Source organism: Morus notabilis, unplaced genomic scaffold (assembly GCF_000414095.1).
Source record: "Morus notabilis unplaced genomic scaffold, ASM41409v2 Scaffold538, whole genome shotgun sequence".
In the NCBI taxonomy this organism is placed as follows: Eukaryota; Viridiplantae; Streptophyta; class Magnoliopsida; order Rosales; family Moraceae; genus Morus; species Morus notabilis.
In genome coordinates, this window is record NW_010359796.1 from 686731 (window position 1) to 702464 (window position 15734).

The 15734-nt window shown below is 36.1% G+C and overlaps 1 protein-coding gene across 1 annotated transcript; it reads right to left on the reverse strand.

Moving 5' to 3' along the window:
- Nucleotides 1–1128: 1128 nt before the first annotated feature.
- Nucleotides 1129–2922, reverse strand: LOC21405753 (probable galacturonosyltransferase-like 3). The gene has a single exon (XM_010095099.2). The coding sequence runs from the start codon at nt 2706–2708 to the stop codon at nt 1656–1658; it is 1053 nt and encodes a 350-aa protein (XP_010093401.1). The 5' UTR covers nt 2709–2922; the 3' UTR covers nt 1129–1655.
- Nucleotides 2923–15734: the final 12812 nt, after the last annotated feature.

Below are 15734 nucleotides of genomic sequence, written 5' to 3' on the forward strand. Positions count from 1 at the left end.
AGGTAGCCGAAATTTCTCTATAGAAATTTCGGAAACAATTTTTCAGCCCTAAGAGTTAAGGCTGGCCGAAATTCTCAAGAGAAAAAGGAAGGAAAATTTTTTTTCTCCAAAAATTTCACATCGTGCATGCGTTGGTGTTTGTGGAAATTCGAGTGTTTATTGTAACCCGTTTTGTCTCATATGTGCCCACACACACGTCTTCGTGGATTCTAGGAATTGACGTGGAAGACATTGATTTTCTAAACACAAAGATTGGAGCAAGAACTGTTCGTGGTCAAAGAACTCAAGTTATTATCCGAGTCGGCTTCCAGGTATTTTTCCTGATTGAGTTCTTGATATATATAAGTTAATGAGATTAATTTATTCATGCATAAATTAATATAATCTATAGAGTATCTCAAAAGTTTTATGAAAATTTTTGTTATACACGATCCGCCTCTTCCCCGCACCACCACGCTTCCGCATCCGGATTCGATTCGGAGACCAACACCAACCATGTACTTTATTTATTTATAAAGTTTTATAAAATTATATCCTACTGGACCTTGCACTCATTTTTCTAATGTTTTCATCTATTAAACCCTTCTTAGACGACGCTATAATTAGTGCTAAATAGGTGGTGACTACCAGTGAGGTGAGCCGAACACAAGAAGTGAAGAGAACACAAGAAGTAAAGAGTTGTAACTTACTACCCTCCACATTGATTATTACTAAGGCATGTATAATCTTATGGTTTGTAACTTGAAATTCTATTAAACTGTGATTGATGTCAGCATTTTACCTTTTTGTATGAGAGAATAAAAATTTGAATTGGTGTTTGGTTAGTGATGAGAATTATGAGTAAAACATAAATAAAGTCATGATTTTAAATCAGAAATAATATAGTAAATAAGTTCAAATTCATACCAATGAGAACTTAAGAGTGATTTTTAAAACTCATATATAATTAGTTCACATGGATTCTCAATCACATTTCAAGTTAAAAGTTTTAACAACTGAACACGAGCTTTTAACTAGATATTGGATTCAAATCCGAGCAGTGAATTGTAAACCCGCGGAATGAACGGGCACTAAAGCACCGGCAAATCTAATATAGGAAAATAATTTATCTAAATTGGGATTTTCGAATATTTAAAAAGGCACCCACTGCAACCACTACTAGTCTACTGCCACTGCCCTTTCCGTACAAATGTAATATTTCCACTTACTATCTACCAATCAGACAATAATCCAAATTTTTAGCGTCAAAATCGCTTTTCACATTAAACAGCTGTCCATTTTAACGTATCATCACAGCCGTTGATCAATCTTAAACGGCCGTAACTTCCTCCGCTTTTACCGTACCAGACAAAAACAATTCGTCACATTTTCCCCACTTTTTTTTCCCTTTTTTTCTTTTTACAAAAGAAGCAACATAAATAACCAAAATTATCGAATTTGTACAAGCAGACAGATATACCCTCCATCCATCCTACACGATTTGTACGCGTGTAAAAGAAAAAAAATCCCATTCATCACGTTTGTCCTCATTCGTCTTTTCTCTCATCTCTTCTCTCGCGTTGTCCGAGTCTGACGATCGCCGACGGCCGGTAATCAACAAACGACCTCCATAATTCCCGGCGAACTTTCTCTCTCTACCTCTTTCTCCTTCTCTCTTAGCTGTCCGAGAACAAGGACTTGTGACGAAAGAGATCGTACGGAGCCCAAAGGCTATCCAACGGACAAGGCTTCTTCGAGTCGAGTCTCAGCCATGGCTTCCCCTTTCCGCTCCAATGAAGGAGACTCACCGGACCAGGATGGAGATCTCTGCAGAGTCCCTCGAGATTGTCGCCGCCGAGGCCGTGCTGGTTCCACCTGTGCTCGACTCTCTCCACGTCGCCGGCGAAGACCAGGAGAAACGGCGGCAAGGAGCCGAGCTCGTAGATTCTGTACCTTTTCTGGACTCTCATCCAATGCTCGAGCTTCTCCGTGAACTTTCCTTCCCTCCATTTCCAGAGATCGATCACCATTACACCGGTGTTGAAGTAGCAAGGCTTACGGCCTCGAAACGACGCCGTAAACACAGGATTGGACCAGAATTTCGGCGTGAAGTAGCTCGTGAAATTCGCATGGCAGTACTCCGGCGCGCCGACCACGTGGCGGCGGAGATCGATTCTCCAGAGCTTCGCCACGTCGTCGACGACGATTAGGTCGGAGTCGAAATAGATTATGCGGCGGACGCCGGAGGGAAGGAGATCGGGGAAGTAGATCCTGGCGTAGTTGAGAGGCTGATCTAGGGCTCGGCGAATGGAGTAGGAGATTTTGCCGCGGACGAGGTTAGGATCGAAGTTGTAGATGTGGAACTTGAGGTAAGGGAAGGTGGTGGCGACGACGCGGCGGAGATCGGCGGCGCGGCGGCGGTCTGCGATGAAGTGGAAGACAACGTTCTCTGGGCAGGAGGCGTGCTGAAGGACGGAGAAGACGCCGGCAATGGAGCCGCGGAGGTAGGTCTCGTCTAGCGTCATCGCGATGTGGATTATGGACGGGTCGTGAGGATTCTTCTCCAACGACGACGGCGACCACGCCGTCGTCGGACATTCCCTCCCGTTTCGAAATGCCGGTGCCTCACGGTACTCCGGCAGCTCTTCCGCCACCGTGCGGCGTACGGACACGGCGAGGGTAATGAGGATGAGGATGACGATGGCGAGGGTTTGGCGATTCAGTGGCATTTTGATGAAATGAGAAATGGGATAAGAGAGAGAGAGAGAGAAATAAGCTTATTATTAGTTTATTTGCTTGGACAAGGCAGGGGTGGTTTGGTAATTGCAGTCCGGAGTGGGGCCCATGGGATTGAGTGAGAGCGAGATGTAGACAAGTGCATAAGTGGAAAAAACGCCGAAAATAAAATAATTTGGAAAAAAAAAAGGGAAAGATGGCAAAGCGCCAGGCTGGAACGCGCTTGGTTTGTCTGTCCTCCAGTTTGGCATTCCTTTCTCTACAGTACACTGTTTTCCTCGTTGTGCGTGCGGAGGGAAAGTTCGTGTGGTGGTGATTCACCGTAAGGAGTCAGTAGTTTGTTTTGTTGTTCTGCCGTACAATTCTTTCGCATTTGTTGTGTCGTACGGTGACGTTTTCGTCGATCGTGTCGTTTGTGGATCTGCTTTGTTTTGTTTGTGCGCGTCATCATACTGACGTATACACGTAGACAAAGTTTTGCATGGTAATGGTGCTATGCATACGCAAGTACGATCTTTGTGTTCGTTCCTTGGAGTTAAATTAGAGAATGTTTGGTTCATTAATTTAAAATTATGATTTAAAATTATTTTTATTTTATGTGTATTTTTTTTTAAAAAAATATTATAATAAATCACGAATCATGATTCAAATCATGACACGAATCTTTTTTTTTAAACGTCTCATTAATAATATTAAGGCTTTCTTATATTGAGGGTTTACTTTTCATTAGATAAAAAAAAATATTATAATAAATCACGAATCATGATTCAAATCATGACACGAATCTTTTTTTTAAACGTCTTATTAATAATATTAAGGCTTTCTTATATTGAGGGTTTACTTTTCATTAGATTTTCACGGTAGGTTATGAAGAAAAATTAATTTCAAATCAACTTCTAAGAACAATAGTTGTTTCATTTTGCACAAAGACAAAAAAAACCTCATAATAAGTTATGATTTTGTCAATTTTAATACATTCATCATTTTTTTAATGTTTTAATCACATATGGAGAACACGGTGAATTAACAAAAGAAAATATAGTAAATTTTAAAATTAAAAAAATAAGAAAAAAAACATAAAATCTTCATCACTTGAGCAAGTGTTGCCTCCTATTTTGCTAGCAACCCCGCATCGCTATTATCTTCTTGTATTATCTTTTATCAGCACGTCACGTGACTAATATATGATTAAAATGTTAGGAAACGTGAGTTTCTTATATTGTGAGCCACATATTTATTCAGTAATTATATTAAGCCATTTAATTAATTGAGTGATCTAATTATAGAAAGCCCAAATAGTCTCCTAACAGGGTATTGGCTGAATAGGTGGATACTCATATTGACCCAACTAGGTTTAATGGGAGCCTAATGGGACAGTATATAAAGAAACTTAGGTTATGGTCCCTAAGACGTCAAATCATTCGGCAGTTTTCATTTTTCCCCATCTAGAGAGAAAAGACCCCATTAAGGAACTAAAGAGATTTGACTGAGGAAGGCAATAACCATCATGCTTGTTGTCTTAGAGAATTCTACTGGAGATTCAAGGCTGCACCAATGGAGGCAGATATTTATTCTAACCTATTTTCTTGGTAATTTGCTGTGATGATTCCTGGAATGTGGAACTAGGATTTAAAGATCCAAACAAGTGGTATCAGAGCGGTTATCACATTAAATTATTGAGAGAATTTTTATTTCCAATATCTCTAACTGAATATCATGTTGATTTATTCATATGATTTTTCTTTTATTTATGGAATTTTAGATATGCTTTATTTTCTAAGAAAATCATGTATATAGATAATTGTTGAATAAATTCAGAATTATTTATTATTCACAAAATTGATTATTTGGAAAATTATGGATTAAGGAAACTTGGTAAAGGAATTTATTTGAGAAGTTTTTTTTTCCACTCTCGGGTGTTTCTGGAAATTTTTTTTTCTTTTCCTTTTTTCTTCTTCTTTTCGTTGGGTTGAAGATTGTGGCCGGTGGCAGCCTTGGCCGCCGGCACTGAGGAATCAAGGGCGTGGCCATTGGGCCGCGCCGATGGGCAAGCTACGGCGGCCTGTGGCCGCGGCGAGATGAAGACCAGTGGTGGCCACGGCCGCCGCATAAGGAAATAAAAAAAATTTTTGTTGCCGGCGCCGGCATCTGGATTCCCAGGCGCAGCCGTTGGACTGCGCCGGACAGTTATTGCCGCTACCGGTCGGCCGCGGCATGGGGACTGGCGGTCTGGCGGCTGCTAGTGGAGAAGAATGGTCGCGACACTGTTGCGACCCTAGGGCAAAGTTCTGGGCTTCGGCCCAGAACCAAAAAAAAAAGGGAGTAACGGGCCCATTTAGGGCCCGTGGCAAAGTATGGGCCACATGCCCAATTGGGCCTGTGATTTAGAATAAGGACCGCAGGCTATACCTGCGGCCACAAAGAAAAATAATTACCAAAATTGACAATTATGGGTTTGTTTTAAACCCAATTTTGGAGATTTTGGGCATTGTTTTTAACCCATTAAGAAATTAAGTGCAAATTAATTAAGGATTCAATTGAGTAAAATGAAATTCCGGTTCTTTATTTTGTTTTATTTGATTATTATTGCACTCAATTGTCTTGTATTTTGAAATAAATTGATTGAAATAATATTGTTGCCAAAGTAACCTCTGTTGTGGATGTTGATTTATTTTAAAATATAAAGATGAGTATACCTATTATTTATGCGAATAATGATCGACCCAAAGGAAGGTTATTATTTGGCCGAATAATGGGTATACCTGTGGTAATAAATATGTGACAATCATAAAACTCTCCATGTGAGCAATAGTCGGCCCAAAGGAAGGCTATTGTTTGACAGGATTTATTGTCAATATTTGATTACTGCGCGGAGAGTATCACTTACAAGCTGATATTTTTGGTCCAAAGACTAAATATCAGTGTTGTGCTAGGTTTCTTGAAATGTGCCCATTACCTTGCTTCGAGTTATTTGTTTATGTCATGTATGCATTATATGGTTGATTATGCTTAAGTATGACGTGAATGTTGATTGTGAGTATATTTTATTTTTGTTCTCTATTTAGTTTCTGCTACTGCTGTGAATGTTTCTACTCAAGTTAACACAATCCTAATGCTGAATGGGATGAATTTTAAAGTTTGGAAAGATAACGTGGAAATCGTTCTCAGATGTATGGACTTAGACCTTGCGCTCAGGACAGAGCGTCCTACTGCTACTACGGAAAATCTGAACACGGATAAAATTGAGAAGTTGGACCGCTCTAACCGCATGAGTCTAATGATCATGAAATGATCCATTCCGGAGGCGTTTCGGGGCTCTATTACCAAGAGCACTAATGCCAAGAAGTTCCTTAAAGAACTTGAGCAATATTTTGCCAAGAATGAAAAGTCAGAAACGAGTAACCTTCTGAATAAACTCATTTCCATAAGGTATAAGGCAAATGGGAACATAAGGGAGTACATTATGGAAATGTCTAACATCGTTGGGAAACTAAAGGCACTAAAGTTAGAGCTGTCTGAGGATTTGTTCATGCATTTAGTTCTCATAGCTCTTCCTGCACAATACACTCAATTTAAGGTGGGCTATAACATCTAAAAGGAAAAATGGACTGTTAATGAGCTCAAATCATATTGTGTGCAAGAAAAGGAAAGGCTTCAGCGAGATAGGACTGAAAGTGCTCACTTGGCATCAACCTCTCAGAATAAGAACAAAAAGAGAGCTATGAATACTGCAAAAAGAACACCTAAACAAAAGAAAGTAAAGAAGCAGGTTGAGAAATTCACTTGCTATTTCTGCAAGAAAGGAAAGACTCTCATTATGGTTTGTTCTAAAGTTAATTTAGCTTATGTACCTAAGGATACTTGGTGGGTAGATTCTGGTGCTACTACTCACATTAGTATGTCTATGCACGGTTGCCTGTGAAACCGACTGCCAAATGATGCTGAAAGATTCATCTCCGTGGGCGATGGCAAGAAAGTTCCAGTTGAAGCTGTCGGAACATTTAGATTATTATTAAAGACTGGTGTCTATTTGAATTTGATTGAGACTTTAGTTGCACCGTCATTTAGACGGAATTTAATTTCTATTTCTAGTTTGGACAAATCCGGTTATTCTTGTTCTTTCAGAAATAATAAAGTTAGTCTTTCTCATAATTCAAATGTTGTTGGTACTGGTTCCTTAATTGATAATCTTTATATGCTTGATACTATTACTTCTGATAATGAAATTTTGCACACTAGTGCACGAGGTACAAAGCGAAAATTAAATAAGAATTCTGCCACCCTATGGCACAAGCGTTTAGGTCATATCTCTAAACAGAGAATTCAGAGGCTTGTGAGTGATGGAATTCTTGGTCCCCTAGGTTTGACAAACTTTCAAGTTCGCGTTGAGTGCATCAAGGGGAAATAGACAAACACAAGGAAATTAGGTGCCGACAGGGCTACAGACGTCTTAGAACTCATTCATACATATATATATGTGGATCATTCCTTACGGCTTCATGGAATGGTCAATAATACTTCATTACGTTCATAGATGATTATTCAAGATACGGTTACCTATACTTAATACATGAAAAGTCATAGTCAGTGGACGTTTTCAAGGAATTCAAAGCCGAAGTTGAAATTCAACTAGGCAAGAAAATTAAGGATGTCAAATCAAATCGTGGTAGCGAATACTATGGCAGATATGACGGATCAGGTGAACAACGTCCAGGACTATTCACTATCTTCCTAAAAGAATATAGAATCATCCCGCAATACACAATGCCTGGCAAACCTAGCATGAATGGTGTTGCTGAGAGACGAAACAGAACTCTTAAAGACATGGTGAGAAGCATGATTAGTCATTCTTCCTTGCCTGAATCACTTTGGGGAGAAGCACTAAAGACTGCAGTTTATATCCTTAACAGGGTTCTAAGCAAAGCAATGGCCAAAACCCCCTATGAACTATAGACTGGAAAGAAGCCTAGCATTATGCATTTACATGTTTGGGGTTGTCTAGTTGAGGCGAGGCCTTATAGGCCAAATGAATAAAAATTGGACTCAAGAACAGTCAGCTGCTACTTTGTTGGATACGCCGAACGCTCTCGGGGCTTCAAGTTTTACAATCCTACTACTAGGTCCTTCTTCGAGACGGGAAATGCGAGATTCCTTGAGGATGTCGAGTTTAGGGGAGAAGATAAAGTAAGGAGTGTTGTCTTTGAGGAAGAAGATTTCGTTTCTCTTCTCAATATTGCTATTGTCAATGACCAGACTGTAATACCTGCCATTGTTCAAAACGCAACTCTGGAACAAGACAACAATGAGATTCCCCATGCAGCTCCTATAGAGTAAACTCAACAACCTCAAGAAGTGCCATTAAGGAAATCCACAAGAGAAAGGAGAAGTACGATTCCGGATGATTATATCGTCTTTCTCTAAGAACATGAAGATGGTGTAGGCTTAGGGGAAGATGATCCTATCAACTTCCAACAAGCCTTACAGAGTTCCAATGCTCAAACGTGGATTGATGCCATGAAGGATGAGATAAAATCTATGAAAGACAATGACGTTTGGGATCTTGTCGAGTTGCCTAAAGGAACGAAACCTATAGGTTGTAAATGGATATTTAAGACCAAAAGGGATTCGAAAGGTAACATCAAAAGATATAAGGCTCGTCTAGTCGCCAAAAGATTCACTTAGAAGGAAGGCATAGACTACAAAGAGACTTTCTCTCCAGTTTCTTCAAAAGACTCTTTGGACAATTATGGCATTTGTGGCTCAATTAGACTTAGAGCTACATCAGATGGATGTTAATACATCGTTTCTCAATGGCAACATTGATGAGATGATTTATATGGTCCAACCAGAAAACTTTGTATCTAGAGATTCAAAGTCTATGGTCTGCAAGTTAAAGAAGTCCATCTATGGTCTCAAACAGGCTTCCTGTCAATGGTATCACAAATTTCATCAAGTTATCACTTTTTATGGTTTTAAGGTGAATGTGGTCGATGATTGTGTATATCATAAGTTCAGTGGGAGTAAATTCATCTTCCTGATTTTGTATGTCGATGACATATTACTTGCCAGCAGCGATATAGGCTTATTGCACGAAACTAAGAAATTTCTTACTGAGAATTTTGAGATGAAAAATCTTGGTGACGCCTCTTTTGTGTTAGGAATTCAGATACTACGAGATCGCTCTCAAGGTATCCTTGGGTTATCACAAAAAAGCTATATCAAAAAGGTTGGATAGATTTTGCATGAAGAATTGTTCATCAGGAGATACGCCCGTAGCTAAGGGAGACAAGTTTAGTCTCAGTCAGTGCCCCAAGAATGAACTTGAGATAAAGGAAATGGAAAAGATTCCTTATGCATCAGCAATAGGAAGTCTAATGTATGCTCAAGTTTGCACTCATCCTGACATAGCATTTATAGTGGGAGTATTGGGCAGATACTTAAGTAACCCAGGAGTGGATCATTGAAAAGCAGCCAAACGGGTTATGCGTTATTTGAAGAGAATAAAGGATTACATGCTCACTTATCAGAGATCAGACAGACTAGAGATCATCGAGTATTTTGATTCTAATTTTGCTGGATGCCAAAACAGTAAGCGATCCACGTCAGGCTATGTTTACATGTTGGCAGGAGGAGCTATTTCTTGGAAGAGTGTCAAGCAGACACTCATAGCTTCTTCTACCATGGTTGCAGAGTTCATAGCCTGTTATGAGGCATCTAATCATGGGGTATGGCTGCGAAACTTTGTCATGGGGCTGCGTGTGGTTAATAGTATTGAGAGGCCACTAAAGATTTTTTGTGACAATAAATCGGCACTGCTATATTCTAATAACAACAGAAACTCTACGAAATCGAAGCATATAAACATTAAGTTTCTTGTTGTTAAAGAAAGAGTTCAAAGTGGTCAGATTTAAATAGAACACATCAGGACAAACTCCATGCTTGTGGGTCCGCTAACCAAGGGCTTAACGCCCAAGGGCTTTCATGAGCACACTGCTCATATGGGTGTTATTTTATTTGAGGATACTATGGTTTAGTGGGAGTTTATTTTAATTTTAGATGTTCTATGACATAAACATTTAGTTGTTTATTTTCTGCAAAATAAAGAAGATGGATTTACAGTTTTATAATTTTCCCTCTGAATGTGTTAATTTTCTGTTTGCAATTTTGTATTATGTTTTGAAAATTACGGATTGATCTGATAAAGAATAAAGCAACACCAGTTGGAAATAGACATGTTGGAGATCACATTGCATGTATTTCCATGCCAGTCATCCATAGTCGATCTATGTCATTGAACATGTTGGTATGGTGACCATGGAAGGTTTAGTTGCATTTGAGGGTGACAAAAGCCGCCATGATCTCATGCTAATATAGGAGATGGACCAGATTGTATCTTAAGTGGAGATTAAGGATAAATAGCATACGGTTGTGTGCCTAAGGAATTATGTATGATATAATTATTTCAGGAATCATATGTAGCCCAAGTGGGAGATTGTTAGGAAACGTGAGTTTCCTATATTGTGGGCCACATATTTATTCAGTAATTATATTAAGCTATTTAATTAATTTGGCTAATTGAGTTATCTAATTATGGAAATCCCAAATAGTCTCCTAACAGGGTATGGGCTTAATGGGTGGATACCTATATTGACCCAACTGGGTTTAATGGGAGCCTAATGAGGCAGTATATAAAGAAACTTAGGTTATGGTCCCTTAGACGTCAAATCATTCGGCAGTTTTCATTCTTCCCCATCTAGAGAGAAAACACTCCATTAAGGAACTAAGGAGATTTGACTGAGGAAGGCAATAACCGTCGTGCTCATTGTCTTAGAGAATTCTACTGGAGATTCAAGGCTGCACCAATGGAGACAGGTATTTGTTCTAACCTATTTTCTTGGTAATTTGGTGTGATGATTCCTGGAATGTGGAACTAGGATTTAAAGATCCAACATAAAATTGTTCAAAATTTGACATTTTATACAAAGTTCCAACTAATTATAATAAGTTGAGAGTAGTTTTGAGTCATTTTGAGTTGTTGGGTGTAAGTTAAGGTAACTCCATTTTTTAGGGTCGAATTTGAAATTGACATATAGAAGATTATCCTTTATTTGAACTGTCATATCCGTATTATATTCCATCAAAATTTTTATATATATTATTTTATTCTAATGTGATAATTTTGATAAAATTTAGTATTCAAAATTTTTATATATATTATTTTATTTTAATGTGATTTTGACAAAATTTAATATTTAAGAACATGAAGCAGTACTACATTTCGGTTGAAAGCTCCTTAATTTCAAGCCAGATAAAAAAGAGTTCTGTCTTAAATTTGCCGATTTAAGACCACTGCATGTGATGATCAAGATTTATTAAACTTGTGATTTTATAAAAGCCATGACTTCTGTCAAGATGGACACCTTGTTTAAATAGAGGTTATTTGAATGGGAGGCAAGCCAAAGCTTGCATAATTGCCATTGACCATCTTGACCTTGTTGTAACCTGAGAATTTCCGAAACTACCTTCTGCTATTACCTTACCTACTGCGTATGCTATATAGCATATGGGATGGCTGGAATCCATTTGAGCAGAGAATGGTGCGATACAAACATGGGAATGGAACAATTCAACATGAAGATTCCCGTGGACTTTTTATATGTTGCATGGATGGATCCCATTCAGCAATTTTGCCTATCTACTTCAATCAAAATATTTACATTTTTATTTATGTTTTACATTCTAAAATTAATATACGTTTTTTAGGAATTAATGCAACAAACGGCACCATTTTTTTTATGAATATTCTATTTTTTATAATTTTTTTTTATTTTTCATATTTGAAAAATAAAATAAAATAAAAATGACGTCAAACAATTACGAAATTTTCCAAACACGATCGTTATATTTTTTTTGGCATGACTGCAAAAAATGGCAACCAAAAATGACAAAAAAAGTAAAACGCTGTCAAAAAGCCCATGGTCCATGTAGTGGGGTGCCCAGGGGCCGGGATGGGTCAATAATTTACATTTTTATTTATGTTTTGCATTCTAAAATTAATATACAATTTTTAGGAATTAATGCAATAAGCGGCACCATTTTTTTATGAATATTCTATTTTTTATAATTTTCCTTATTTTTCATATTTGAAAAATAAAATAAAATAAAAACGACGTCAAAAAATTTTAAAATTTTACAGGCACGATCCTTACATTTTTCTGGGTTTGTCTACAAAAAATGGATACAAAAAATGACAAACAAAAGTAAAACGCTGTCAAAAATCCCCCGGCCCGCGTAGTGGGGCGCCGAGGGGCCGAGAAGGGTCAAAAATTTACATTTTTATTTATGTTTTGCATTCTAAAATTAATATACAATTTATAGGAATTAATGCGACAAGCGACACCATTTTTTGATGAATATTCTATTTTTCATAATCCATCCATTTTTCTGGGCATGCATACAAAAAATAGCCCCAAAAACTGACAAAAAAAAGTAAAACGTTGTCAAAAAGCTTCCGGCCCACGTAGTAGGGCGCCCAGGGGATGGGATGGTTCAAAAATGTACATGTTTTATTTATGTTTTACATTCTAAAATTAATATATAATTGTTAAGAATTAATGCAATAAGCGACACTATTTTTTGATAAATATTTAATTTTTTATGATTTTCCTTATTTTTCGTATTTCAAAAATAAAAATAAAATAAAAACGATGCCAAAAAATTATGAAATTTTGCAATGACGATACCTACATTTTTATGGGCGTGCTTGCAAAAAATGGCCCAAAAAATGATTAAAAAAAAAGTAAAACGCTGACAAAAAGCCACATGTCAGCGTGGTGGAGCACCCAGGGGCCGGAATGGGACAAAAATTTACATTTTTATTTATGCTTTGTATTCTCAAATTAATATTTGATTTTTAGGACTTAATGTAATAAGCGACACCATTTTTTGATGAATATTCTATTTTTTATGACTTTCTTTATTTTTGTCTTTGAAAAGTAAAATAAAATAAAAACTGCGTTAAAATTATGACATTCTCCAGACACGATCCTTACATTTTCTTAGCATACCTATAAAAAATTGCCCTAGAAATGAAAAAAAAAAAAAGAAAACACTGTCAAAAAGCCCCTGGCCTGAGTTGTGGGGCGCCCAAGGCCGGAATGGGTCAAAAATTTATATTTTTCTTTAAATTTTACATTCTAAAATTAATATACAATTTTTAAGAATTCATACAACAAATGACACCATTTTTTGATAAATATTCTATTTTTTATGATTTTCTTTATTTTTTATCTTTGACAAATAAAATAAAATAAAAACAACGTCAAAAAATTAGGAAATTTTACAGAGATGATCCTTACATTTTTCTGGGCATGCCCACAAAAAAATGGCCCCAAAAAATGATAAAAAAGGAAAACGCTATCAAAAAGCCCCCGGCCCGCGTTTTGGGGTGCCCGAGACCGGGATGGGTTAAAAATTTTTATTTTTATTTAAATTTTGTATTATAAAATTAATATACGATTTTTAAGAATTCATGCAACAAATGACACCATTTTTTGATGAATATTCTATTTTTTATGATTTTATTTATTTTTCGTCTTTGGAAAATAAAATAAAATGAAAACGATGTCAAAAAATTAAAAAATTTTCCAGACACGATCCTTATATTCTTCTGGGCATGCTCGTAAAAAGTGGTCCTAAAAAATGATAAAAAAAGAAAAACGCTGTCAAAAAGCCACCGGCCCGCGTAGTGGGGCGCCCAAGGCCAGGATGGGTTAAAAATTTACATTTTTATTTAAATTTTGTATTAAAAAATTAATATACGATTTTTAGGAATTCATGCAACAAACGATACCATTTTTTGATGAATATTCTATTTTTTATGATTTTCTTTATTTTACGTCTTTGAAAAATAAAATAAAATAAAAACGATGTCAAAATGTTCTAAAATTTTGCAGACATAGTCCTTACACTTTTCTAAAAATGGCAACCAAAAATGACAAAAAAAGGTAAAACGCTGTCAAAAAACCCCTGGCCTACGTAGTAGGGCACCCAGGGGAAGGGATGGGTAAAAAAATTATATTTATATTTTTGTTTTGCATTCTAAAATTAATGTACGATTTTTAGGAATTAATGCAACAAGCAGTACCATTTTTTATGAATATTCAATTTTTTATGATTTTCTTTATTTTTCATCTTTGAGAAATAAAATAAAATAAAAATGAAGTCAAAAAATTAGGAATTTTTCATACACGATCCTTATATCTTTCTAGGCATGCCTGCAAAAAATGGCTACAAAAAATGACAAAAACAAGTAAAACACTGTCAAAAAGCCCCCGGCCCGCGTTGTGGGGCACCCAGGGGCCAGGATGGGTCACAAATTTATACTTTTATTTGTGTTTTGCATTCTAAAATTAATATATGATTTTTAGAAATTAATGTAACAAGCGGCGCCATTTTTTTTATGAATATTCTATTTTTTATGATTTTCTTTATTTTTTGCTTTTAACAAAGAAAATAAAATAAAAACGACGTCAAAAAAGTATGAAATTTTCAGACATGATCCTTACATTTTTCTGGGCTTAGTTGCAAAAAATGGCCTCAAAAAATGACCAGAAAAAGTAAAACGCTGTTAAAAAGTCCCCAACCCGTGTTGTGGGGCACCCAGGGACCGGCATGGGTAAAAAATTAGTACTTTTATTTATATTCTGCGTTCTAAAATTAATATAAAATTTTCAGGAACTAATGCAACAAGCGGCACCATTTATTTATGAATATTATATTTTTAGTGATTTTCTTTATTTTTTGTCTTTGGAAAATAAAATAAAATGAAACGCTGTCAAAAAATTAAGAAATTTTCGAGACACGATCCTTATATTTTTTTGGGCAAGCCCACAAAAAATGGCCCCAAAAAATGACAGAAGAAAGGAAAATGCTGCCAAAAAGCCCCCGGCTCGCGTAGTAGGGCGTCTAGGGGCTAGGTTGGGTAAAAAATTTACATTTTTATTTAAGTTTTGCATTCTAAAATTAATATACAATTTTTAAAAATTAATGCAATAGGCGGCACCATTTTTTGATGAATATTCTATTTTTTATTATTTTCCATACTTTTCATATTCAAAAAATAAAACAAAATAAGAACGATGTCAAAAAAATATGAAATTTTGCAGACACGATTCTTACATTAATATGGGTGATTAACGCCCAAAAGTGATATTCACAAGCGGTCAATTGTAGCACAGAAGGGCGGTCGTATCCACAGAGAGATAACAAAATAACAAGAAAGACTAACAGAATAAGAGCGTTAGAGAAAAGTGAATTAAAGAAAAAGAATAGTTTTTGAGAATTTGTTGCAAATAAAATAGAAATGAGAGAATTTGTATGAAGAAAATTCAATAATAAAAACGGTAAGGTGTCGAGAATCCCTAATGTTTCGTTCACCAATCCAAGTTTTGATTCACAATATTAAATAACCGAATAAATTAAATCTGTATGTTGACTCCAGAAATATTATTATTACAAGTTATCTAAAATCGACAATATATCAATCTGACAATATTGCAGTAAAAGACAATTTGTAAAATAATTTGAATAACAAAACATTGCATGACAGAATTACATAAGAAAAGCGTGACTGAACTTATATAAAAATTGACACACAATATTTTGAAAAGTAATAGAAAAATAGATGAGATTTAATTCATTCAGATGTTGAAGTTTACAGAATAAGGAATCAAAACCCCGAATTGGGTCACTCAACAGAAGTTCATCTCTAACCTCACCAAGAAAACTTTAGCCTATCTTGCAAAACATTCTCACAAGTTCTAGAGAGAAAATATGAGACTGACAGCAAGACGACAAAAAAAACTGAATATTCAAAGCTCTCTTAAACCACCTTAGGCTAACCCCTCTATTTATAGTGTTCAGAGGTTGCCTGTCAAATAAGGAAACAAACAATAAAAATAGAAAATTACAAAAGAAAGGGAAACAAAATAAAATTACACATAAATTAGGAGAAATCA

Excerpts from the sequence above, each read along its gene's own strand:
- LOC21405753 (XM_010095099.2), bottom strand. The coding sequence starts at position 2,708 with ATGCCACTGAATCGCCAAACCCTCGCCATCGTCATCCTCATCCTCATT.